We start from the raw sequence: 27,768 nt of genomic DNA, 5'->3' as shown, positions 1-27,768 counted from the left end.
ACTCTCTGAACCCAAGACCTTGTCTGGGAGTCTGTTTCCAGTGGAAGCCAAACTAAGACCGAATTTTTCTCTGACCCACTCCTTTAGGTCCCCAGCTGCTCTCCCTACATGGTCTCTTGCCACCAACACCTCTGAATCCATTAGAAATGCTACAGATCAAGTCCTGCTGCGCTCCAAACCTTAGATGGTTCCTCTTGCCTTAGAAGAGAATACAAGGTCCCTGCCTTAGCTTAGCGACCCTGCGTGGCCTGGCTGCTTCTGTATTGAGCTGCGTCTGAGATGTACTGTGCAAAGTGTTTTCCAGATACTTCCACATGGGGTTTCTCTTTGTTCGTCATCCTGCTACCCCCTCCCCACCGTCTCTGCTTCCCTGCTCTGCTGTTCATCTGTCAGGGGTGTTTTCCCCCTCCTTTGTTCACCTGCTGCTCCTCACCTACAGCTTCACAGGAGCCTGCTCGCACCTTCCCAAGATAGTCCAGTCCCCCAGACATGTGGTTCCTAGACTGTGCTTTTCCTTCACAGAGCTTTGATGATTTGCAATGATGTTATTTTCAATGATGTATTTAATATCTCTCTCTAGACTAGGGATGTACAAACAATTACAGTTTAGATGGAACACAGCCATTGATATACACATTGTCTGTGGCTGCTTTTGTGCTACAACCAGAGTTGAATATTTGCCATAGAGGCTGTGCAGTTCGCAAAGTCTCAAATATTTACTATCTAGACCTTTACAAAATGTTTGCCGACCTTTTCTCTAGACCATGAACTAACTGAGAGAGCAAAGTCTCTCGCTCACTCTTGTGGCCTGGCACCCAATACAGTCCCTACAAAAACAGCCATAATATAATAATTTGTTTTTTACTGTCTAACTTGGAACAAAGTTTCTGCAAATGTTGCTCTTCTTCCTTTCTTATTACCTGTTCCTTCTCTTGTGAATTTTGCATGTGTGTGTGGCAGTGTTGTTTATAGCAACTAAAACATGTCCAGACCTATTGATAAGTATGTAGTACCACCTTTATAGCTCTTTATTAGGCAGAATTCAGATTTCTACCTACATTATAATGCTTTCCAGTTGTATAGGCAATACTTTTACTAGAGAGGTAAAGATTTGATTTTATTTTTCCTTTGGCCCGGTGTTCAGACTAAGTGGGACATGATGTACTATGTAAAGTATTTTCCAGATGCTTATAAAGAATACTACTTTTATATTTTCTTGGGAAAAGATGCCCTAACTAGATTTAATTTTAGGATATCAAAATTTAGTGAAGTAAAAAAAAGATAATAATAGCTCTTATTTTAATGATGTGGGGTATGAAAATGTACACACTCCATACCGCTATTGTTTTTAGCATACAGACTTTATAATCTCACTCTTTTACTTAAGAATAAATAAATAAAAGTAATATTTCCCTAAGCAACTCTGTAATGCCTAGAAAAACTTATCTAATTTGTTTTCTAACTTGCCTTTATAACCTTACCCTCTGTAATGTTCTAGAACAAGGGTTATAAAACTACAGTCTGCTGGCCAAATCCAGACTGCTGCCTGTTTTTGTGAAGAGAGTTTCACTGGAACCCAGCCACAGTCATTTATTCGCATATTGCTTATGGCTTCTTTTGTGTTCTAATGGCAGAGGTGAGTAGTTGTGACACGACTAAATGGCCAGCCGAAGCCCAAGAGATCTACTCTTTGTCCCTTTAGAGAAAAAGTGGTTGCTGAGCCCTACTCTAGGAAACCCCTGATACTAACTGTGACCAACTCCTAGTCATTTTCTCTGCCTGCCAAACGTTTTCATGCCTCTGAGCCCTTTGCACATACGGTTTCTCCAGCCTGGAAGACCAGTCTCCCATTTACTGCTTAGAAAACTTATTCAAGCTTTCAAGGCTCTGCTTGGTTTTCATCTCCTTTATAAAATTCTGAAATCCCCAAATGTATAAGGTCTACCGGAAAGTTCTGTTCGTTTCTATCACAACAAGTTTCGACACGTAAGCACATGTTTATTTGGCACATGTGTGCCTCTCTATTTTTATCACTTAATGTATACATACTGATGTAGCAAATTAACTAAAACAAAGTTGATTCACGTTAGTCTTATGTGTGAAGCGATAGTGTACTCATGACTACTGATAAAGTTCATTTACACCATTGTAATTTTTACAAATTTCAACAAGGAAGAAATGCTACAGAAGCATGTCTGTCGCATCCACCATATTCCCCGGACTTAGCACCCTCCGACTATCACTTGTTTTTGTCCTTACAGAATTTTTTGAAGGGCAAAAAATTCAAAAATGAAGAAGATATCAAACAAGCACTGGTTCAATTTTTCGCATCAAAAGATAAAACATTTTTCAAAAATGGGATATACAAATTGCCCTCACGCTGGCAAGAAATCATTAATAATAATGGCAATTATACTATTTAATAAAGTTTATTGATGGTAAGAAAAATTTGTATTTTGTTTTATCCCAAAAACAGACAGAACTTTCCGGTAGACCTTATATATATGTTTTTTTCTTCTGAGCTCCCATGGCACTTTCTACAGATGTGAATTGAATTAAAGCACTTATCATTGCTAGTTGTACCGTTAGTCCTGGTTTCATGTTTCTCTCCGACTAGAGCATGAGCAGTAGACGATGGGGTTCTATATCGTTACTTAATTTTGTATCTTCAGCGCGTCCTGCGGTGCTGGCGCCAAGTACGTCCCGGGAAGTGACCGCTGAGTATCGGAGTGCCGCTCGTCATTAACCAGTGCGCATGGAAGATGTGGGGTTAATCGGAGACATTTCCAACAGCTGGAGGAATGATAGAATTTTTAACTGTAAAGTGTTTGGGAGTTATTTTTGTCCTGCCTTTTCCCTGTCCTATCCTTACAGATGGGGAAAAAAGCTGAGGCTCAAAGCGGGGACTTGCCAGAGCTGACTGTCTTTTAATTGTGTGACACCACCTCACAGAAACCCTTCAATGGGTTTGACTGGAGATGATGTGCTAATCGGAGAGTTAGCTGCTTAGTAAAATTGTTAATACTTATTTCTGTGGTGAAGGAAGCAGGCTATTTATTGGTGTGTTGACCTTCAGTAATAGAAAACAGATTGGAAAATTTCAGTATTAGCTCTGACTTTCGTTTGCAGACAAATAAGTTGACTTTCTATCTCCCTCAATTTTTCCTTTTGGAAAAAAGAGATAATTCTCAGTCTCTGATATTGTCCTTATCTGTAAATTCTGAGTGTTTTTTAAAGTTGCTTTGGATCCAAATCACCCTTTCAATAGCAGCTTGATGACCTCGCTTATTACAATCAACTTCATATTTTTCTCCTTTTCGATGAAAGCTCAAATTCAAAATGGAAAGCAGCATTTTTCAAGGGTTTCCCATATCTACCTAAGTGATGATGACTTCACGTTACCAGAGCCGGGTACCTACTGGATGCTTTACATTCTCCAGCTGTCTAACGGGGGAATCTGATCTGGTGTAGAGCCCAGCTGCCCATCTTCCTGGGGCTGGTAACCACGCATAGGGCAATAGGATGCGCTTTAATCGACGTCCTTCCTAGACACCTCCTCACTAAGGGAGTGAAGAGGAGCAGAAGGAAGGAAAGACTGAGTGCTGACAAGCTGTTTCTGAGATTGACAGGCAGTTTGGACCTAATTTTAAATACCGGAAAATCATATTTGTCGTGTCAAAGATCCGTTTGAATGAGAACTCACAAACTAGAGCCTCTCTTTTAATATTTATAAAGTTATGTTTAAGAGTTGTGGCACTCAGTGTCTGCCTGCTACTTAGCTGGAAGAGATCACATGACACGGTCCACTTTCAAGTTAATGGGCTTTTAACATCTTTTGGGCAATGTTTTATAACGAAAGAAATCCATTTTTGCTGGATTTCCATTGTTCAGGCTTTGGCAATAATATGTATATCAATAATGTCAGTACAAAGGTCTCGTTTGCTTACAAGCAGATTTCAGTTGTTCAGACACCAAATTATGCGGTGTTGCTAGAAACATGGGCAGTATTTGGTCTCTGTTCATTGAGCTACCTTGTAATTAGGATTGCATCCAAATAATAAGAGCCTCTTCTCTTGTAGAGGTCATTTCAACTTGCAGTTTCCACGACAGAACAACATTTCACAAGAGGACATGTCTATACACAAGGATGAGCTGTAATCAAATAGATATATGTAAACACACACACACACACACGTGCACGTGTGCGTGCTATTGCACTAGGTTAACCAGTGCATCTCTAACTGTGTCTGACTTATTACTATTTAATGTCTATTTAATGTTAGCAAAAAAAATTTTTAAATTATTGATAAACATTTTTTAAAATTAAGATCAAAGTCAATATTTAAATTTCTAGATGATAAATGGATTCTCCTAGCAGAGTTTGTAAAGGAAAACTTACTGTAGCATGCACAACTATTAAGGCTGGGGAACATTCCATGGTGCACTGGGTATTTTTTGTAGCCCTAGGAAAAAGAAGAATGTATGCCTTAATATTTTACAGCTGTTAAGCTAAAAAGCCATGAGAGCCAACTCTTGCAGAACTGAAAGCAAAATGTGATCAACCATCATAAATGATAAACAGTGAATTGAGAACATAAAAGTCAGGAAGGTCCAACGTGAACTGAAAGTAATTTAGAGGAGTTTTGTTTTAGCAGCTGAGATTCTGATGCCAAATCCCTGATTTCTGTCCCGGGAAAACTGGTGATGACATTTGGAGTGGCTCTATTTAAGGAGAGGAAGTTTGATGACTGATAAGAGCCAAGACGCAGAGTCAGGAATTACATGGCTGGCGACAGTCATTTCCACAGTTGTCCTTGGGGACCATTGGGAGACCTTTTGTTGCCACTTTTGTTCTTTTTTAGGAAAGTAGATTTCTAATCAGGCTGTGTGTACTATAGGAGCCTCTTGAAGCATTTCCTTCCCAATGAAGTTAGGCTTGATGTAAGTGAATCTATTCTGAAGAGTGATTGTTGGCTCTTTTTCTGAGGCATTATTCCCCTAATTCTGCAAATAAGGAAACCAATGAAGACAGTTTAGAATCTCATTCATTTTCAAATTTATCCATAAGACTTCCTGGTCTCAGGACAAGTCACATGAAAGCCTGAAATTACTAGTGTGTTTAAACCAACAGATACCACTTAATATGAATCAGGTAGGAGAATGGAAGAGATGCTTTGAGAATATCCCTGCAAATACTTCCTTGCTATGCTTTGGTCTGCAAAGGAAAGATCTTGTCTCAAATTTCTATTCTTTTACTCAGGACTGGATATATAATTTGCAGGGATCCAGCACAAAATGAAAACCTGGGGCCTTTGTTTAAAAATTATTACGAATTTCAAGATGGCAAGCACAGAGAATTAAAACAAGCACAGGGCATTTCTGAGCATGCGGCCGGGCCCTGTGTGAATGCACAGGTTGCACATTCATGAAATCAGCCCTGATTTGATTTATTTCCCTTGTTTACGATCTGAGTTGATCTTAACAAATATTGCCCCATGACCTTTGACAGGTGTTAAATTTCAGGCATGTGTCCTTGGTGTTTTCTGATTCCTCACAATCTCTTGCTGCATATTGTATCCCCTTTTCCTCCTATCTCTTTTCCTTGTCTTTTTCTCCTACCTATTTGTTTTTAAAATAGACTATTTTTAGAGCAGTTTTGGTTCATAGCAGAATTGAGGGGAAGGCACAGAGATTTTCTGTATCCCTCCTGTCTCCATACATGCACAGCCTCCTCCACGATGAACACCCTGCACCAGTGGTACATTTGTTACAAACAATGAACATTCATTGACACATCATCACCACCCAGAGTCCATAGTTTACATTAGAGTTCTTTCTTAGTGTCGTACAATCCATGAATTTGGACAAATGTATAATAACATATATCCACCATGATGATATCGCACAGAGCACTTTCATGGCATTGAGCATACTGCTGCTCCTTCTTAAAAGACATTTTCTTTAGAAGCCAGCTTTGATTTCTGCTTTTATGTCCCTTTTCCTAATCTCACTGCCATGACATCTGTTTATCTCAAAATTCTGGGCCAGTATTAAGCTAAGAGGCTCATGTTGGAAAAGTGAGACTAATTGCAAGAAACAAAGGGCCAAATTCGTTGACAGTAGTTCTGCGTGGTGGGAGCAGAAGCAGATGGGAGCATCAATGGAGGGTGCACGTGCACCGAGGAGCAGTGGGCTGGGAGCCTGATGTCATCCTTACTAAATACAGAAACAGTGTAGTGCAGTAGCTCAGGTAAAAAATAGCAAAATCAGGCCCTGGCTGGTTGGCTCAGCAGTAGAGCGTCGGCCTGGTGTGCGGGGGACCCGGGTTCGATTCCCGGCCAGGGCACATAGGAGAAGCGCCCATTTGCTTCTCCACCCCCTCCTCCTTCCTCTCTGTCTCTCTCTTCCCCTCCCGCAGCCAAGGCTCCATTGGAGCAAAGATGGCCCGGGCGCTGGGGATGGCTCCTTGGCCTCTGCCCCAGGCGCTAGAGTGGCTCTGGTCGCGGCAGAGCGACACCCCGGAGGGGCAGAGCATCGCCCCCTGGTGGGCAGAGCGTTGCCCCTGGTGGGCGTGCCGGGTGGATCCCGGTCGGGCGCATGCGGGAGTCTGTCTGACTGTCTCTCCCCGTTTCCAGCTTCAGAAAAATACAAAAAAAAAAAAAAAAAGCAAAATCACTGCCATTAGTTTGTCTGTTTTCCACTGGGTATAGAAAATTCTAGTGACAATGAAGACGCATATCTTTATCAAATATACTTGGAGAAAGCAAAGTGGTATCAGTTTGCTCTCATTTGTAGTAGGTTCCCCAGTGTGTAAGGGAGATGGGAATTCTTTCGATGAGAACCGAAAAAGAGGAAACAAGAAGCTAGCATTAAATGACCGAACTTACTTAGATCAGTAAGTTCCTTGCCCTCTCCTCTTTGCTGCTCCCTTCACTCATGTTTATAAAAGTGACCATCAAAGCCAACTTACTTGGTGAAAAGAAGTCACAGTGAGTGAGAAGGGATGTATGGTAATTCTCAGCCCTTCGTTTATCCTGTGAATGGCAGGGGGTGGAAGGAAAGGTAGAGGGTGGGGGTCAGGGCTGGTTGGGGTCGAGGAAGATGTATAAATATTGGATAACTGAGCGTCATCTGGCAAAATCACCTGGCCCCCTGGGAGCTCTATCTCCCAGGTCCAGCTAGGACATCCTTCCTTGTGGCTCCATTAAGCACTTTCTTTTCATTGATTAATCAATTGTATTTTAGAATCAAGTTTCATGTTTGGCTGCACAATCTAGGATGATATGACACAAGACCTTACCAGTTTACTTCTGTGGCCCTTTCCTTAGCAGCAGTTCAGTGCGTGCTGTGGCTTCCTTGCAGCTGCCGCTGTCAGGGACAATCCAGGTGCCCCGCCTCAACTATTCCCAGCCTCTCAGCTTCGCTGCTTCCTAAACCGCAGATCTTGCACAACTTAAACTCAAGATGGTTGAGATGTTTGGGGGAAATCCGTTCCCTCTGGAAGTACCCCTCAAATAATGGAGGATACAGATAAATGGTCCAGATTCCTATGATTTGAAGGCAGAATTCTGAGATACATTCTACAAGGATCCCTGGTGGGATAACCGGCTCAGGAACACACCTTTTATTATCTTTTCCATTTTCCTTGTTGCAGTTTTTCTGCCCTTCACTCCTGCTTCCTGGGATCACTTCCCAAATGAGCTGTATCCAAGTCCTAGTGTCAGGCTCTGCCCTCAGAGGAATACAGACTAAGAGATGCTCATAAAATGAATAAGATGCAGTGCTGGCCAGGCGGGCGCGCATATACGCCAGCCTGCCATACGGCTTGGTTCATCTGTGGCATTCCTTGCAAATGTTCAAGCTTTCAACTGATAGCTGAAAGAGAAAGTTGGAAAATAAAAAATATTCTTATATTGCCAATGTTCCCATATATTGGTGACATCTCATTACCTAATTATCTCCTAGTCGCCTTTTTGAGGTCCCACCCTTTGTCGGGCGCCATGCTATTGGTTGGTGCTAGGAAGAGAAATAAAGTATGGCTCCTGTCAATGGAGCGTACGGTCTGCTAGACTAAGAGAGAGGATGCTAGAAATCTGCAGCGTGTAAGGGCACAATGGCGATAGTCAGTTGTGCAGGCGTGGTTAGGAGTTGTGAAGGAGGAATGGTGGGAGCCAGTGGGCAGACAGAACAGGGTGTGACAGGGCAGAAGGAAGCTGGAGTCCCAAGCGGCTCGGTCCAGGGGGTGAACTGCAAGCAACTGGGATACAGTTTGAGGTTCTCTTACAATGAAGAGAAGAAAGCATCCGCCTGATGTCCTGTGTGGAAGACTAGCACCTGCATCCGTGTGGCAGTCTGCATTTTGCAGATCAGGTCCACAGATTGCTGTCCCAAACCATGGGAGTTGAGAACAAGACTTTTGACTCAGGATTTTAGTCTCTTTATTTCTCTCTCTCTCTCTCTCTCTTTTTAATGTATGACAACTTTGTTTCTATTTTTCCAAAAATATGTTTTACTAAGGGTCTCCAGGGCATAGGGTATGAGCCACTTCATATTCAATGTGATGCATTTCTTCAGGGCAAATCTGAATTTTTTGTGTCTTCTCTAGAAGAAGAGGTTCCAGGAATGCCTGAATGGCTTGAAGAAATGCAGTGCTGAAGTGGCTTTACTGAAACTTCAGGCAGGCTTCGTTGCCAGATTCCCTGTCACCGCCAGTGTGCCTTTCCCTTCCGAATGCACCTGCAGTCCTGGCCCCACTCCTTGGAATACTGATGATTACAGTGCTAGTCTGATCTTTTAGATCCAAGCCAGTGGACACTTCTTTGGTAAAGATGCTACTTGAAAGTCCCTGTTTTACTTCATTACTCCTGCAAAGATGCTTCATTCTTGCATTTAAAGAGACATAAAGAATGAGAGAAAGTGTCTCTGTGTGTCCAAAGGACACATTATGGGCAAGACCTGTCACCCTTGTCAGTTCTACATAATCGCCAGGGTGACCCACAGCCTCGAGCTCATAAACCACTGAGCCAACCTTTTCCTTTGCTTCTTCTAATGTTCCAAAGGACACGCTCACTGCCTGTTTGGTGTGAGTGGCCTGTAGACACATTAGAATCTGATGAGTTCCCTACACAGACCTGTGCGTAGGCCTTTTCAAGTTCACTGCAATGTCATCATGGATGCTTTCATGTACAAACAGTAGTCTCACAGTAGTTCACATCTGACCAGAGAGTCTAGGCTCTTTGAATCGTGCTTTCCTGTAATGACTCCCAAAATTTAAACTTCCTTTTCCTGTAAGGAGTACAGTAGAAAATCAGGACTCAGCTTAATAAAGTTTCCGATTCCAGTACTCACACTTACGTTTCTTTCTCTTTTTATTCCAGCAGAAAGAAGGATTGAGTGGGAGAAAGTGGAAGAGTTATTTTGTTTAAAAAAATTTATTTTGGCCTGACCGGGCAGTGGCGCAGTGGATAGAGTGTCGGACTGGGATGCAGAGGACCCAGGTTCGAGACCTCGAGGTTACCAGCTTGAGCACGGGCTCATCTGGTTTGAGCAAAGCTCACCAGCTTGGACCCAAGGTCACTGGCTTGAGCAAGGGGTCACTTGGTCTGCTGTAGCCCCCGGTCAAGGCACATATGAGAAAGCAATCAATGAACAACTAAGGTGTTGCAACGAAAAACTAATGATTGATGCTTCTCATCTCTTTTCGTTCCTGTCTGTCTGTCCCTATCTCTCTCTCTCTCTCTCTGTCTCTGTTAAAAAAAAATTATTTTGGAAGCACACATAAGTGACTCTGTCCAGAGAAGTAGGGGAAAAAGTGATACTTTCATTTGAATCTGAATAGGAATTTAGTTTGTCATGAGCTTTTAGACTGACTTTAAGAATGAGGATTTAATGAGAAGAGAAAACTCGTCTGATTTTGTGAGAAATAGATGCTGAAATCTGTCTGTGCTCTGAGTGGGCATTTAAGAGAAGCCCAAAATGATCTTGCCATCTATTTTTTTAATACAGTTTGACCAACCTTTTAAAAAAACATTTACACAGGCATCTGCACATATTATTTTGACCTTTGAAATGGGCAGTGAACATTGTAAAATAATTATCACAAAATTGGACTTGAATTTTCTACTTGTTCTTTGGCTGATGGATGCTTTGTACAGTGAGTATTTTCAAAGAATAACAAACAGAAGAACTGATTTTTGAACTGTCTTTAGACAGCACCCTCTAGCTCCGGGTACGTGAGGGGAAGGTGGTGGAGAGAGAAGCGATCTGTTGTCACTTTCTGGGTCTGTTTTAAATGCCGCTGTGGTAGCACCCCTTCAACCTTTTTGCTTTAATGTTTTCTGTTCTTCTTTGTTTTTAATCTTTTTGAGACAACAGCTGGATTCTGCTTTTAGTACTACTCTTGATTCCTGTCCTGTCGTGAGTCATTCTGGTGGTCTTCTTCTTCTTTTGTTTTTTGAAAGGCATATGGTATCCTACCTTTCTATACTATTTAATTAAAAGTTTGGCTTTTGGGAACTTGGCATTGGTAACTGCTAGAAAAAAAACCAAAAAAACCCCAAAACAGAGCCAGTGTATATTTCCAAGGAATCTGAGACCCTCTCTTAACCTTGAAGCCTCTCTATCCAAGGTAGAGTGCTTTCTACCAACTCTCTGCTGTAAAGTTCACAGTGCATGCTTTGCCTAAGGCAAGCTGCAAGCATTGATTTGTAACTTGCATGAACATGCCCCAAAAGGCAGTTCCTGAGTTATTTATTATACACAGTTTTCTGTGATCTTTGTTATTACTGAAATGTTTTAATTTTATATACAGCAAATGTATCTCTAATTTGTTTCTCTGAGTCTGCCAATTCTAAATTTTATGCTGACATAATTTGTCCCCAAAATATATATGCTCAGGTCCACATTCAGAGAGGAATACTGTATCTTGTATTTGGGTATGGTGAGGAGGGAGCTGGGTAGGGGAGGGATAAAATAACACTGTTTCAAAAAAGAAGAAAAAAAAAGAATTTGCCTGAGGCCATTCAGAATGATTGGCTTGTTTAGATTATGAATTTATAGGATGAGCTGTATATTTATGATAATTTTAAAATATGAATTCTCTTTTGATAAGAATCCTCCCACTTTCTGTTGGCCTGGTGTCGGGCAGATAAGTTATTTTTTGCTCACTTCATTAAAGATGGCCACTGCTGTCAGGGTGATGCTCCCACGTGATACAGCTAATTGCCCTTCTTGCTTAGGAAGGGGCTTGGTTATGCTGATATGTGTTGGGGGAGGGGCTTTCATGCTGAAAGGTTTTAAAAGGAGGAGTTAGAAGGCCATTTTGGGGAGAGAGTGACCACGTTCTTGTAGAGAGGAAGAGCCCATGCTGTAGCAGGGCAGGGAGGAGGCGGCCAAAATGGCGGAATGGTGAAGGAGAAGCCAGTTTGTGCAGGAAAAGGAGATGGGGAACAGAGATGAATAAGACTAGTGAGGTGGAAGCCTTGGATTCTAGAAAAACTCGAATGAGTCAGTGGCTTTGGGAGCCCTGAATGGAAAGGGAACTGTTTTCCCACTGTGTGTTTTTACTCGCTTGCTGAGTGCGAGTCTAGAATAAAGGAAAATGGACCACCAGTTTTTGGCTCTGCAGTTTCTTTACAATCTGTCTGAATTAAATGCGAACCTACACGAGCCAGGTGGCTTTGATGGTGACCATGGCTACTGGCCTTACACCTGGCATCCTCTTTTTCATCACAGCTTTATTTAGGAAAATTATAATAAAAATAGAGCCTTTTCTGGGAAGTAACCCAGCAGTGACAGAGATATCATTGAAACATTTTCTGAGAAATCAAAGTTTTAAACACTTTTTTAAATCCTCCACTTTGATGTCAAATGATGTGGACTGCTGAATTTCACACAGAATTTGATATATAATAAGAAAACAAGTGTTGAATCCGTCAAGATTTATTAACCTTTCTTTTGAGGTCTTTGATTTGAAATGCCCTTTTTGAGATAGCAGAATGAAATTACCCAGTAAATGAAGCATTTTAGAACCTGTGAGGAAAGTTCTTAATCAGTTTTTAATCTTTTATTTGGGGGGGGGAGGGCAGATAACATAACTTTCAGGATAAGCCACTACAGCACTCTGAATCATAATCTACAAATGAGAATATAATTGTGCAATTTATGTTTCATTCTCCTGCTCACATTTTATATTAGGCTTGTTTCTTTGCAAACTTACCGCATTGTGAGTTTTTCATAAATAGCTTTTTAAAGCCATTCACATAAATCAAAATAATATTTATAGATATTCAGAAAATGATTAATCTTAGGGTTGTGGCAAAGCAGGAAAGCTTACTGTGGGTTTGCCACCTCCCTGCAACAAAAATTCAAGTTTTGGTTAGGTAAGTTCCCTGAATGCGCATAGTGAAAATTAGTTTCTTTTGGACCAATCATGCAATTGAAAATCTAATTTAAATTAGAAGGGCACGCTGGGCTTGGCAGAGGGCATTGTGAGAAAGTAAAGTGTAATTTTCCTCCAAACAAAGACAAGCTTGTTGGAGAGCATGCTTTATTGCCTGGAAATTCTATATATATGCAAAGTTGCTCATCAATTCACTGTTGGGTTTTATGTGCTTGGTTTCTCTTTTTGTTTAGAAAAATCTAATGCTGAAAAAAGTCGGCATAGCTCTGTACACTATAGGCAGAGAAACCTACATTGGCCAATTCTCCCTGTGTGCAGTATGCCCATGGGCGAGCTGCCCACCTGAGGGGTACTTAGACTGGGGCTTCATGCAGGTAAAATCAGGGTGTGCACCTCGGCAGAGCCCACCCAGAATTTCCGGAAAATGACTCTTGCATTGTTTTCTGATCACCTCCCTCTGAGAGCCAGGTGGAGGTATTAGGTAAGTTAGGTTCACAACCTGAACTCCAGTCAGTGCTTTCTCTTTTTAAAAGCAGCTTTATTTGGCCTGACCTGTGGTGACGCAGTGGATAAAGCGTCGACCTGGAAATGCTGAGATCACCAGTTCGAAATCCTGGGCTTGCCTGGTCAAGGCACATATGGGAGTTGATGCTTCCAGCTCCTCCCCCCTCTCTCTCTCCTCTCTCTCTGTCTCTCTCCCTCTCTCTCCTCTCTAAAATGAATAAATAAAAAATAAAATAAAAATAAATGAACCTCATGGGAATAACTGTGAGCTTTAAAGAAAAAAAAATAAAAAGAAAAAAAATGCAGCTTTATTGAGACATACCGCACATCCCATACAATTTGCCTTCTTAAAGTGTATATAACTCAGTAACTTTTAGTTCGTTGTGCAACTTTTACCATGGTCAATTTTAGAACATTTTTATTTTCCCAAAAAACAAACCACATCCCAGTCAGTATTTTCTGAAGACCCAGTTTTAGATAAATTAATTCAATGAGTGAAAGGTGAACATTCTCTAGGCTACTTTTATTAACTTGTTTAATAACATTATATAAGTTTTAGGCATACAGTTTTATAATACATTATCTGTAGATTGTATTGTGTGCTCAGCACTCAGATTCTTGTCTCCCTCCATCACCATATATTTAACTCTTTACTCTTTTTCCCTCCTTCTCACCCACCTTCCCCTCCAGTGGCCATCATACTCTTGTCTGTGTCTATGAGTTTGCTTACTTGTTTTATTTGTTCACTGTTGCTTTTCTGTTTTATATCTCACATATAAGTGAATCATGCGGTTCTAGTCCTTTTCTGTCTGATTTGTTTTACTTAGCATGATACTCTCAAGATCAGTACATGTTGTCCCAAATGGAAATACTTCATCATTTTTTATGGCTGAGTAGTATTCCATTGTATATTTTATATCACATCTTCTTTATCCAATCATCCATCATAGGACACCTAGTTTGTTTGCATATCCTGGTCACCATTTATAATAAATATAGGGGTACATATATATCTTTATGAATAAATGTTTTCAAATTTTTCAGGTAGATACCCAGAAGAGAAATTGCTGGGTTATATGGTAGCTCTTTTTAATATTTTGAGAACATCCATATCCTTTTCCATAATAGCTGCAACCAATTTACATTCCAACCTGCACTATATAAGAGTTCTTTTTTTTCACATCCTCTGTAACACTGTGATTTCTTGTATTAATGAGAGTAGCCATTTGAACAGGTATGAGGAGGTATCTCATTGTGATTTTAATTTGTATTTCTCTTATATCTAGTGAAGTTGATCATGTTTCCATATATCTGTTGGCCATCTGTATATCCTTTTTTTTTTTTTCTTTCTTTCTTTTTTTTTATTTTTTTATTTTTGTATTTTTCTGAAGTAAGAAGTGGGGAGGCAGAGAGACAAACTCCCGCATGTGCCTGACTGGGATCCACCCAACATACCCACTAGGGGGCAATGCCCTGCCCATCTGGGGCTTTGCTCCATTGCAACCTGAGCCATTCCAGTGAGGCAGAGGCCATGGAGCCATTCTCAGCACCCGGGCCAACTTTGCTCCAATGAAGCCTTGGCTGTGGGGGAAGAGAGAGACAGAGAGAAATGAGAGGGGGAAGGGTGGAAAAGCAGATGGGCGCTTCTCCTGTGTGCCCTGACTGGGAATCAAACCTGGGACATCCACACACCAGGCTGATGTTCTACCACTGAGCCAATGGCCAGGGTGTCATCTGTATAGCTTCTTGGGAAAAGTGTTCAGGTCCTCTGCCCATTTTTAAACTGAGTTGTTTGAGGTTTTTTGTTGAATTATATGAGTTCTTCATATATTTTGGATATTAGCTCCTTATTGGAGGTATTGTTTGTAAATATCTTCCATTTGTTTGGTTTCTAGGCTGCATTTAAATAGGTGTTGTCATCTTTGGAATTGCTTTTTTTCACTCAGTTTCTTTGTTTCGTGCCATAGACACTTTATTTAATACTCACCATAGCATGTGGACAGTACTTTATAGTGTGCAAAGCTCTTTATGTCATACGCAGCTGAGAGGCTTGGCGGCGGCATGACAGGGTTGGGGCGAGATGTGCCTAGGAGACTGTCCTGGAGGGAAGGAGTCGTGTTATTTGGCAACCTCGGAGTGGTGGGCCTACAGGCTGGAACCCAAACATGTGAGCAACCTGAGCACATGTGTGTGTGTGTGGGGGGGGATCTGGTCTGCGGTGGGGGAAGCAGGAGAGCCAATCTGGTCTGCGGTGGGGGAAGCAGGAGAGCCAGTAGCCAGGAGGGCATCCAGGGTGAGAAAAGGGATGTGGGTTCCAGGAGGATTTCCTTACAGGAGGTCGCAGGGTTGGGGGTCAAACATCAAGATGGAGGGTTTCAAACAGGCGACAGAGATGAGCAGGAGGTGGAGATAACGGTAAACATCAAGATGGGGATGCAATTAGCCTGACCTCTGGTGGCGCAGTGGATAAAGATGGGGATGCAATCTTCACCTGAGGCAGGAGGGGCTGGAGCAGGCGCAGGAGAGCCAGGAAGACGTCCGGCAATGCCACTGAATCCTGCACTCTATTAATGAACCCCAGCTGCCCGCACTGGCTACCACCTCACACTCAGAATTGCCCAGACCAACTGCTCTTTGCTCCATCTGAGTAGTTCTAGTTCTTGCTTTTTTCTCTCCAACTCCCCCCCCCCCCATACCATTCCTCAGGCCCACTCACTTTGCAGACCCATTTGGGCAAGCTCATCCCTCAGACTCCAGTCTCTCCTTTGGCCAGCCCCTCACACCCATACAGGAGGGGAAGAGAGATGGGCAGGCCCTCAGCCCCCTGGGAGGCAGATGGTTTGGACCAGCCCACTTCTGCTGGAAGAGGAGCCAGAGTGTCATCGTTTACAGGGGTTGGGGTGGGCAGAGAATGTTCAGACAAGATTTCCCCTGAATCCTGGGGTCTGGATTCAGAGTACTTCACCTGGCTGCCCTCCTCCTGGGCTGTCCGCTGTCTGTCCTTAAAGGTGTCATTTTCAGCTTGACGCTTTCATGGAAGGAAGGAGCATTGTTTTTTCATCCAGATTAGCTGTGTACATGTGGGAGAGTGGTTGACAGTATTTTCCCTTCCAGAGACTTCTAAGGAATTTTTAATCAGACACCTCCGCCCACCAGCTTTCTCCTCTCCAGACTGTTCTACCTCTCTGATGAAGTGTGCTTTCATTTTCCCCCAAGTTTAAATTTAATATACCTTACTGTATTCAGGTATGTTATTTTAAAACTGTATGTGTACACACACACACACACACACACACACACACACACACGTTGTCTTGGGCAAATATTTTGAAAACATCAGGGATTTTAATTAAATCTGCAGTAAAATCAAGACTAGCTATATGTTACAAATATTGGAAAGCATACATTCGTGTTTTATATTTTGGATTTGCATAAGCATAGCACACCTATACTGTGTTGTCTAAATTGTTGTGTTGATTGGTAGAAAGCTTGTTTCTCTCCTAGCACTATAGACATAATTTATAGGAAAGCCCCAAGCAGCTATTTTCTGACCAGGGAATTGACATTTGAAGTTGAGTTTTTAGATTGCTACAGAAATAGTTTTCTGTGTGAGATGAAAGGTCAGTCCGTGCAGAACAGTTAGATTCTTCAGCTCTGTTAAGGCTGGAGATGGGACATCTGGTGTCCTTGGGCTTCAAGGCAGTGTCATGTGGGGGATACAAGGAAGCTGGAATGCACTTCTCAGAAAACCTAGTTACAAAAGCTGTAAGGCTGAGCCCTGAAGTCACTGGCTAAGCATCACAAGGACAGTGCTAGAAGAGCCCGGGAAACTCCTCCTTGGTCCAGGTGGCACTGAGACCAAGGGGATTCCCCAGTCTGGTTGGGTGGGGCCCGGAGAAGAGATTTGCCGACAGTGACAGAGTGGAAGAATCAGAGCAGGTGATTGCATCGCAGTTTTGGGTCATCTGTAAGGGGTGGATGGTGGTATTCCAGGCTAGAACGAGAGGTATAAATGACAAGAAGGAAGGGGGGCAGGCAAGGGCAAGACAGGCTGCGGAGTGTGTTGAAGGCTGGACTGCAATCCCAGCAAGGGAGTAGATACACAAGGGGTAAAGGCCGAGCCCAGATATGGGGGCCGAGCACATGCGGGATTGGGGGAGAGCTGTGGCTTTTTAGCTTTTTTCACCCTTGCACCCCACCTCCCCACATGCCAGATACCTGAATACAGGGCACCCACAGGCAACTTCGGACCTTCCCTGGTGAGGACGGAGCTCCCACTTTGGTAAGGATGTGCTGGAGAGGCAGAGGCCGCTGAACCTACCGGATGGGGACGGAGCTTGTCATTGAGCCCAGTTGGAAAGTCAGATATTGACAGAATAAATGCATTAAGAATAGTCATTTAATCTTTCCTCTCTAACTCCTTTTCATTTCTTGGTAGTTTTTAATTTTGATATAATGTTAAATATACTCAGAAAGTTACAAGAATAGTATAAATAACTCCTCAAGACTCTTTACTCTGATTCTACAGCCTGTTTACATTTCGCCCCATTTGCTTTATCCTTCTCTCTCTTTCATTTTTTTGCTGAATCATTTGTAAGTTGCGACATTGTGCTGTTTTACCCCTGAATATTAGTATTTCGGTGCATGTCCTTAGAACAAGGACATTTTCTCATAAACTAACCACAATGCAGTTATCAAAATTAATAAATCTGTTTCCTTTTAATACTAATAATATTCAAATGCCATTCATAATGCTTTATAGTTTCTATTTTATTATTTTTGAACTATCAGAGATTAGAGTTTAATTACATTTCTTTTATCTTCTGAAAGAGTTGGGGAGAGAGCACAAACAATATTTTTCTTCGACTGTATTACATGGGAAGTCTTTGCCAAGTTTACAGAAGATGCAGTTGGCAATCAATAGAGTTACAACATAATGACACCAATTAGATAAAGTCATCAGAGAGATCAAAGAACCTTTCTGTATAATGTGTTTGATATTTGTTTGCCTTGGAATTAAATATTTACAGTGCTATCTCATTTTAAGAATAACACTGAAATCACCACTTGATGTGATCTTTATCTTTTTTTGCCTTAGACTCAGGGAAGATACTTTGATACTGCAAATTCAATATATAGCAAAAAAAAAAAAGTTTAACAAGAAAGAAATGGTGAAATGTTATAATATCAATATATACCCAAGATATTTTCTTTTTTTTTTAAATCTTTTTTATTCATTTTTAGAGAAGAGAGAGAAAGGGAGAGAGAGAGAGAGAGAGGGAGAGAGAGAGGAGAGAGAGATGGTGGGGAGGAGCTGGAAGCATCAACTCCCATATGTGCTTTGACCAGGCAAGCCCAGGGTTTCGAACCGGCGACCTCAGCATTTCCAGGTCGACACTTTATCCACTGCGCCACCACAGGTCAGGCTCAAGATATTTTCTTAGAGAGAGAAAAAAGTGGATAAAATACCATGTGCCATATGATCCCATTTGTTTAAAACCAATTGAGATTATATATTAATGTGTGACTAGAAACATTCTAGAAGTTACAGAAGAAATGAGTGTCGGCTCTGTTTAACTTGGCAGTGAAAGTGGGTAGGTCAGTAGGTGCAGGGTATGAGGGGAGAGAATTCTTTTTCATTTTATATGCCTTGTATTTTAAATTTTTTATTATGTGCTTTTATTTATTTTATAGTAATAAAACTTGTTAAAGTAGGGTGAGAGAAAAGAGAGGGAGAAAATTAACAGTTAAAACCAAAAGGCAAACTTACTAAAAATGGCCTATAGAGGAACATCAATAGGTAGAATTATGAATGACTTGGATATCTAAAATGAATCATTTTCTACTTTCAGCTATTTAGATATGGCTGCTAATTTTTTCAGCAAGATTCATACATGAGTCTCTTAAAACTAAATTTTCACTAATGAGTGTATTTTGGTGCTAATTCTGGTAGAGGAGGCTGGCTGCTCTATCCTTCTGTACTTCCTTTTAAATTACAAAACTGATTAGTCTTCATAGACTTTGATGTGTTAAATTTAGGTTTTGTTTTTATCAGCATCAACTGATGCTCACGCTTCTTCTCTGAAAGCAAGACGCTTATTCATAAAGAGCAAGCAAACATCAGAGAGATTTGACCATGTGCATCATGTGATTTCAAATAGCTTCTTTCATCATGTCTCCAGATCATTAGAATTATTTTTGTAGTTCCTTATGCATTAGGCTGGTCTTTCCTTTAAGCATTTGTTTTTTAAATGGAAGGGTGCCCCCTGAGACACTCGGTATGAGAAGAAATCACAGTGTAGAGGGAATGGGAACCGATATTCATCGTGTGCCTGGGTTGTGAGGAGCTTCCCACGGTTTATCCATTCAGTCCTTGCATCGACTGTGACAGGTACTTGGTCACATTTCTGGTTTATTATGGAGGAACTTGAACCTCAGAGTGGTTAAGAAATTCTTTTCAGTAATTCATTCACTCAACAAATGCTCAGAGAGTTTGCTATGTCCCAGGCCCTGTGCTGGGTTTAGGTATGCAGTAGGAGAATGTAGACGTGGTCCCTGCCCTCTATGAGCACGTAGTGGGACAGAGGAGAAAGGCATTGAGCCGACGCACGCTCACACACAGTACATAACCACACAGTGCCTGGGCAGGCCGAGGGCAAACACATGGCGCAGGGAGAGAGAAGAACAAGAAACTCATGAACTGAGGGCTCAGGGAAGGCCACTTTGAGGAAGCCATGTATGGGTGCAGATGAGTAGAAATGGGTAAGGCTAAGCACATTCCAGGCAACAGGAGGCCCGTAGGCGAAAGCTCAGTGTGCTGGAGGATCTGAAACGGGCCAGTGTGGTTGGAGATGAGTGACCAAAGGAAGAGTGTGGGGACTAGGAGCTGCAGGAGCAGGCGCGGGCAGCTGATGAGAAGACTCCAAAGTCTTGTTAGCACCAGCGGAAGTTTGCAGAACTGGATGGAGGTCACATTTGCCTGGATCCCTCCACTCCTTCAGCCTTGCCCTCTCTTGTGCTCCGTCCCCTCTGACACATGACCGTATAACGTTCTCCTCCACACTGTTTTCCAGGAAGGCCAAAGCACTACTTTCATCATTGCCACCTCCTAGTGTTAGTGCTGGGAGAAATGGGGCCTAACCAGTTATTTGATGACATAGAGGGGAATGAGAAAGCATGAGGCCTGCATGAGGCTCCTAAGAACATGGAAAACAGAGTTCATATTATCTAGAGTGGATAGATAACAGAAACGAAGAACCACTCAAAGGACTCAAAGGGTATAGTATCCCACAATAAACAGAAGCTTCCAAAACCACACAGAGCTGCATCATTGTGACTTTCCAGGTATACACAGTGGGTATATATCTTGGAGCAGAAATATTAGAAGTGATAAATAAGGGAGATGAAGAAAGTAGGCACAACAGAGTGTGCACTGACTTAAATTGTAAACATTCTGGTGAACCCCCTGAAATCTCTGAACCTTTTAGTGATATTAAAGTACAGGTGTATTGAGTGTGCTTCAACAAGAAATCGGAGTCTTTAATATCGTTAACTGTATAAAGTAGAGGTGCTTTGGCCTCTAGGAGAAGTGTCTTCCCCACCCCCTATGCTAGCCTGTTTCTCCTCTTCCTGAGCCCAGGCCCACGTCCAGGGCTCCTCCACCTCAGGGCTTCTGCCTTCCTGGTTTTCCCATCAAAACCGTTTTCCAGGCAGCAGCAAGAATGATCTTTTTTTTTTTTTTGTATTTTTTCTGAAGCTGGAAACGGGGAGAGACAGTCAGACAGACTCCCGCATGCGCCCGACCAGGATCCATCCACCCGGCACGCCCACCAGGGGCGACGCTCTGCCCACCAGGGGGCGATGCTCTGCCCCTCCGGGGTGTCGGTCTGCCGAGACCAGAGCCACTCTAGTGCCTGGGGCAGAGGCCAAGGAGCCATCCCCAGCGCTCGGGCCATCTTTGCTCCAATGGAGCCTTGGCTGCGGGAGGGGAAGAGAGAGACAGAGAGGAAGGAGGGGGGGGGGGGGTGGAGAAGCAAATGGGCGCTTCTCCTATGTGCCCTGGCCGGGAATCGAACCTGGGTCCTCCGCACGCCAGGCCGATGCTCTACCGCTGAACCAACCGGCCAGGGCAAGAATGATCTTTTAAAAACACTTATTTGTCCTTGTCACTTCTCCACTTAAACTGCTTCTCATTGTACTTAGAAAATGTTCAAAGGCCTCATTGTGCCCTGCAAGGACTGACCTGGTGGGCCTCTGCTCGCGTGTCCTGACCCCCCTCTAGACTGGCCTTTGTCTCTACACCTCATGTGTTCTCTCTCTGCCTGGAGGGCTGGTTCTCCCTGCCCCCCGCCCCTCATGTCTGAGCGTCCTTGGCCTCAGATTCCATGTCATCATCCTGACCCCCAAATCTGAATTTGCCCCCACCTCCACCTAGCTACATTTTCTTTTTTAAGTTTTCTATTGATTTGAGAGAGAGAGGAAGGGGGAGGGAGAGAGGAGAAAGGGAAGGAGAGAAGGTGAGAGAGAGAAGCATCAAGTCATTCCACTTACTTGTGTGTTCATTGGTTGCCTCTGGTATGTGCTCTGACTGGGGGGGTCAAACCCATGACCTCTATGTGCCAAGACAATGCTCTCTCCACTGAGCCACCTGGCCAGGGCCCGCCCAGTCACATTTGCAATACGCCATGTACTGTTTTCCTCTCAAGTGCCTGACACCACTGCCCTGAGGTGATTATATGGTCATGTGGGGATGCCTGTGTGACCCACCATGCCTCCCTCATCACCTTGACAAAGTGAATGCGTATCTATTCTCCCATTCCCTCAAGGTCAGTCCCACTAACTTCCGTTATCACTCTGAATGAGAACTGGCTAAAAACTATTACTCTTCAGAGTAAATAATTCTGCTCTCACCTGAGGGTATTTTAGGGTCCCTACACCTATTAGTGGGGATCTGGGCACCTTCACAGGTCAGTAACAGGGAGAATTTTAGACAGGTGGCTTTCAGACTTTATTTAAAACTTTCTTCTAACATCATTTCCTCGGGCCTTGGACTAGGATTCTTAAATGAGCTGGGTTTGGAAACTTGCTCCATTAGTTCTAATTGTTATTATTACACTCCCAACTACAGGTCGGTCATGGGTTAAAAGTGGCTAGGAATTGGCAAGCAGGATTTTGCCTCATTTAGAAATATCTATAGTAGGGTCAAAGGATGTAATTAGACATCATTGAAGAAGTAGCTACGGAAGTTCTTTGTGCCGCTTTACGTTGATGCTGTAGAGATCCAGAAACAAGGGAACAGAATAACCAGGGCTGAGGGGCGAACCTGGTCCAGCCAGCGATCTGCTGTGGGAAAAGGGTAAACAGAGAAAACTGCTGCCTGAATATTTTCATTAACGACTGCTTTATTTCCCTTTCTTTTCTGCTCTTTACATAGTAAACCAGTGTCTAGCTTCCTGAGATTTTAGAAAAATGTGTCACATCCATTTTTACCTTACACATTATAGATCATGTAGAGGTTGTGAAAGAACTCTTGCCAAGAAATAGGAAAAAATACCTAAACTTAATTTCCCTGTTCTAAGCTGTTCTACCACAGAGTTACGATGCTTTCAGAGACCGTTTGCCATTACATGCTATGAACTCAGCTGACGAACTATTTGCCATTACATGTTATGAACTCAGCTTTACTATGTTGGGAGAACCCAGTAAAGATGTAACATTTTGACAAAGATAGCCTCACATTAGTGGAAACAGTCTTCTCTACTCTTCCCCAAACCTGGACACTGCCCTGACGGGTCATAATCCTGGTTCAGACATAATACCACAGGGCGCTCACATTGCCTCTGTATGGCCAACCAGAACTCCTCCTCTCTTTCTCTCTACTGGGGAATGAGGTGGGGAGGGCAAACATGGGCCTGGTACCGTAAGCCCAACCAGACCCCACAGAGTGTAACCCTTCAATGCAGGATCGCACAACAGTGTGCATCCGGCCAGAGGCAAAGATCTTCCACTTATTGTTCCCTTATCTCAGGAATCAGGAACCTATGGCTCATGAGCCAGATGTGGTTCTTTTGATGGCTGCATCTGGCTCACAGACAAATCTTTAACAAAAATAATAATGTTAAAAATATAAAACATTCTCATGTATTACAATCCATTCATTTCCTACCGCTCATGTTCATGGTTGCGGGTGGCTGGAACCAATCACAGCTGTCCTCCAGGACAACACCAAATTTTTATTGGATAATGCGTAATGTACATGGGTCGTTGTATGGCTCTCACGGAATTACATTTTAAAATATGTGGCGTTCATGGCTCTCTCAGCCAAAAAGTTTCCCGACTCCTGCTTTATCTCATTTGTCTTACCACCCTTAGTCTAGGCGCCCACAACTCTTTTCTGCTGTGGGCAGGTCATTTTGTGGACATGCACAATAGAAGCACTTGCTGGGTGTCTTCTGAATTCCCATGTCCCCCGCAGACAGCCTGCCTGGCCGGTTCACCCTGTAAGCCACACTGCATGGTCCTGGCTTAGACAATGGAATGCCACTGACCCGACATTTAGCCAGACCCAGAGGTGTCCCTAGGGGCCAATCTTAGAATACTTTAACTGGTTTAGTAGGTTTCCTCCTCCCTTTGCTGTCTGTACTTGTAGCTTATACTGTATTTGCAGTATCTGGAGGCAATGTGCTGCCTATGTTCTACCTACATGGGTACTTGAGGAAGAATTGCACATAGATTGTGAGGTGGAAGGACAATGTAGAGGTGGAGTGTAGGGTCAATACTGGACATGGCCCTTTCCCCTCTGCCCAGTCCTTGGAGCTTTAGACCCGGATCCTGGCCACGAGCTATTGAAGGGAGGGTATTGAAGGGAGACCTCCCAGCCAGGAAACTGCAGCTGAGATTTTACTAAGGACAAAGGAACTGAGTCACCAGATGTTATCAAGGAGAAACAGCACAGACCTGTGTGTATGCTTCTCCTCTACCCCCTGCTTGCCTGCTCACCTGCTTGCTTGCCCGTAGACAACAAGTTTTGCTTGAGCAATTGCCCAGGGCTTAGCTATAAAAACCATGGCCCACCTCAACAGTGTATGGAGCTTTCAATGACCTGCCACCATCGGTGTTGCCCCTGCACGTACGTAATAAGGGCTGTGTCAGCTCCATCTGGTCCTCTTTGTGGTTTCTTTGGGATCCCACAACAACACCAGGTTGATATTTTGGGTCTGGACCTCTTGCATTGCATCTGGTAAGGGGTGACAGAGGGACGATTGCTGGGAAGGGATGTGCCCAAAGCTCCGGCCTCTGACTGCTGCGAGCTGGGCAGGAATGTATAAGCTGAAAGGATTTACTTGTTTTTGTTAAGATGTTCCTGGCCTTGCTTTCTTGTTGTCTTCCTTAGACTGTTTTACCATGTGGAGATAAAACTAGGCAGTATACTATAACACTATTTAAGGAAGTCTATTGAATAAATTCTTATTCTCCATAGCCCCACTTAACAGACAGGTCCGTAGACATATTAAGGGTCTTATTATTGTGTGTACAGTATACCCACAGCCTTGGTGATGTGAAGTTTTCATGGAAAGACTGTTCTTTCCTGAGGCGGAAGGCTCTCTGCTTGGGAAATATCATCAAAAGTACTGTGATTAGCTTGATTAATCCTTGGTTTATTATATCTATATTATGATTATCAGCAACCATTTATTAAGTGCCTAATATGTGCTAAGTACTTCTATAGATTTTATTTCTGATCCTCCCAGTGGTCCCTAAAGATAGGTGTTATCCAAGACCTCCCAGCCAGGAAACTGAGGTAAAAACTTACTGAAATTCATGCAGGTAACATGTGGTAGAATTAGAATTATGACCCTATTTTCATTTGAGTCCAATGTCTGCATGCTTTTCATAACATCAGAGGTTCTTGTTTTATTTTTCCATTGAAGTTCTCCAAATGCAGACAAAATCAATACATTATGCCCAGATCTAGACCCTTTGTAGCTAGACATAGCCAGCAGCAAGCTCAAAATATCTTTGAAGTCTCATGCTTTAATCTTTAAAGTTTATGCAAATTTAGCTTTCTAATTTATAATATAAAAGTCTAAAAATAGTCTTCTAAACTATTTGACATAGAATAAAATTTAAGCTCCAGAAAGAGTCCCTGTTAGCCCCCCTCACCTCCCTTCCTTTCCTGCCGGAAGCCACACGGGGCTCTGCTCACTTCAGTCTGAGAAGGTCTGCATTGACTGTGGTGCATCCCAGTTAAATCTTTAGTACCCTTTTTTTTGCTCTTTGCTTTTGATAAACCTTTAAGGTATTGAGCAATCTTTACCTGGCCAACCCAAAACCATAGAAGTCTTCCTAAGAGAAAATAGAGAACCTAGACAAATACTATAAATAGGTAAATTGGTTTTTGTTGATTCTTCATAGAGATTTTTTTTTTTTAGTGAGAGAGACAAAGGGACAGATAGGGACAGACAGACAAGAAGGGAGAGAGATGAGAAGCATCAACTCATAGTTGTGGCACCTTAGTTGTTCATTGATTGCTTTCTCATATGTGCCTTGACCGGGGGGGCTTCAGCTGAGCCAATGACCCCCTATTCAAGCCAGCAACCCTGTGCTCAAGCTGGTGCGCCCATGCTCAAGCCGGTGACCTTGGGGTTGTGAGCCTGGGTCGTCTGTGTCCCAGGCATACTCTCTATCCACTGCACACCGCCTGGTCAGGCTTTCCATAGAGATTTTTGATTGAGCTCTATCTAGCTGGAAGTATAGAAATTATTTAATCTTGAAGTTTGTAAATCTTTACTTTTTAAAAAAGCAAAAGTCATCTTTCAAATGAAATTGCTCTTGGAACTCTTACTTATAAAAGAGATAAAAGTGAAAACACTCCAGTTGCCATAAGGGCTAAAGGCTCTGCTTGCACGGTGCCCTTGCCTATGGGAGTCAGGCTTCTGCCAAAGAACAGTTTAAAACCCTGGATCAAATTCAGAGCACTCATTTTATGGAGTATGTTTGAAGTGACTCAGTTGATTTGTAACAAAGCCAGGAGCAGATCTGAAGAAGGAAGCCTACCAAACTCTTCTAAGACCCTTCAAGGCCGTTATGGTTTTCTTGTCCTATGAATAACTGATTTCCAAACTGCCCTCCAAGGTCCTGGAGGGATAAGGAATGGGGATGTTGAGGGTTCCTTCAGCCCGGGGCCCTCCATGGTGTGCGTCAGTTAAAGACATAGCTCTTTCCCACTGCATACGGCAATTTAAGAATGATTAAGTTAGGCCATTGAAGCTTTTGAGGTGCGGGATAATGTTGGGATCCACAAAGGCTTTACAAGGGAATGTCAACCAGGACCCCAAAGAGGACATTTCCAAGGAACTCGGCCAGGGCACTGCACATCCCAGCAGCTGGGGTGGGGCAGGTGTGCAGGGGTGACATCATTGAGTAACCACCATAAAAATGTTCTGGGTCACCTCTGAAAAACTGCTGATGTCAGGTTTAAGCTGGCCTTGTGCTAACTTTCACTTGGGGCTTTATTAATCCTGGCCTTCGTTAGTTCCCTTTAGTTTTATTCTGTTTCTCAGAAAGCTTGAAGTGGCTTTTAAACTTCTATGAAGATATGAACTGCTCCACAATCTAGACTTACTAATACAGTCATCTCTCAGTTCATCATTTCATTGCCAATAAGCCCTATTACAAGGAAGTCCAGTATTAAACTCTCCAATTTCCCCAACTTTGGAGGATTTTGATAGGTAAATTACTCCTACCTCCACATGTCAAACTAAGAGAGAAGAGCTGTCTTTTCATTCCCCTGCTGCCACGATCCCTTGCTGCTAAGTACCATGCACATTCAGATGACTGACACTGAATGCCACTTGCAGGCCAGGCCCACCAGTCCGGTCTCTGGGAAGACAGACACAATAAGTGATCCCACGGCCCCAGTGTTGGCTCAGCCAAAGATGAACAGTGAACACTAAGTCTCCCAGTTGACTCTCAGCCAACTAGATCTCTTTTCCACAGGCAGTCATGGTTAATACATACTTTCTTGTATGCCCATCCAGGAAGACTATGTATTTATAAATCTTTATGGATATTTATATACACACATGTATTCTTTTAGCTCCACAAAATGGTAGCATACTCTACATATAGTGCTATAGTTTGCTTTTTAAAAATTTAATATATTGGCCCTGGTCAGTTTGCTCAGTGGTAGAGCTTTGGCCCGGCATGTGGAAGTCCTGAGTTCAATTCCTAGTCAGGGCACACAGAGAAGTGACTGTCTGCTTCTCCACCCCTACCCCCTTCTCTCTCTCTTCCCCTCCCACAGCCATGGCTTGAATGGTTCAAGCAAGTTTGGCTCTGGGCATTGAGGATGATGACTCCTTGCCTCAGGCACTAAAATAGCTCGGTTAGGGAGCAATGGAGCAGCAGCCACAGATGGGCAGAACATGACCTGGTAGGGGGCTTGCTGGGTAGATCCTGGTCAGGGCACATGTGGGAGTCTGTCTCTCTGCTTCCCCACCTCTCACTTAATAAAAAAGAAATTTAATATATTGTGGAGATCATTCCATATCAGCACAGGTAGCAGTGCTTTGTCCTTTTTCATGGCTATGTAATATTCTAACAGCATCTCCTTATCAGGAAATAACCCATCTTTATCTGTTTCTCAGGATTGAACCAGATATCATCTACTTTGTGGACTTTGGGTTATTTTCTATTTGTTGTTGTTATTTTGCTAGCTATTACAAACAAAGAGGCATGTCTGCATAGGTATTCAGGTATTTCAGGAAACTCCACTTCTGCCCTTTAAGGGAGGTTTCTTGCTCAAAAGAAATGTACATTTTTAAAATGTGATGGATACTTCCATATTGCCTTCCACTGAGGTT

At 42.8% G+C, this 27,768-nt stretch overlaps 1 protein-coding gene across 19 annotated transcripts in view; it reads left to right on the top strand.

Moving 5' to 3' along the window:
- The window catches only part of RAPGEF4 (Rap guanine nucleotide exchange factor 4), a 328,733-nt gene that overhangs the window by 152,542 nt on the left and 148,423 nt on the right, over positions 1-27,768 (top strand). The window contains exon 1 of one of the 19 annotated variants that reach the window (XM_066280140.1): positions 1,514-1,636. The exons of the other annotated variants lie outside the window; for them this stretch is intronic. Coding sequence (XP_066136237.1) covers positions 1,628-1,636 — 9 coding nt within the window. The 5' untranslated portion in view covers positions 1,514-1,627. Of the gene's footprint in view, positions 1-1,513; positions 1,637-27,768 lie in introns of those variants that run through there. 19 annotated transcript variants of the gene reach the window in all.

This window comes from Saccopteryx bilineata, chromosome 5 (assembly GCF_036850765.1).
Source record: "Saccopteryx bilineata isolate mSacBil1 chromosome 5, mSacBil1_pri_phased_curated, whole genome shotgun sequence".
NCBI classification, from domain to species: Eukaryota; Metazoa; Chordata; class Mammalia; order Chiroptera; family Emballonuridae; genus Saccopteryx; species Saccopteryx bilineata.
The sequence above is the reverse complement of the archived record's forward strand: the minus strand, read 5'-3'. Positions and strand labels throughout refer to the sequence as shown.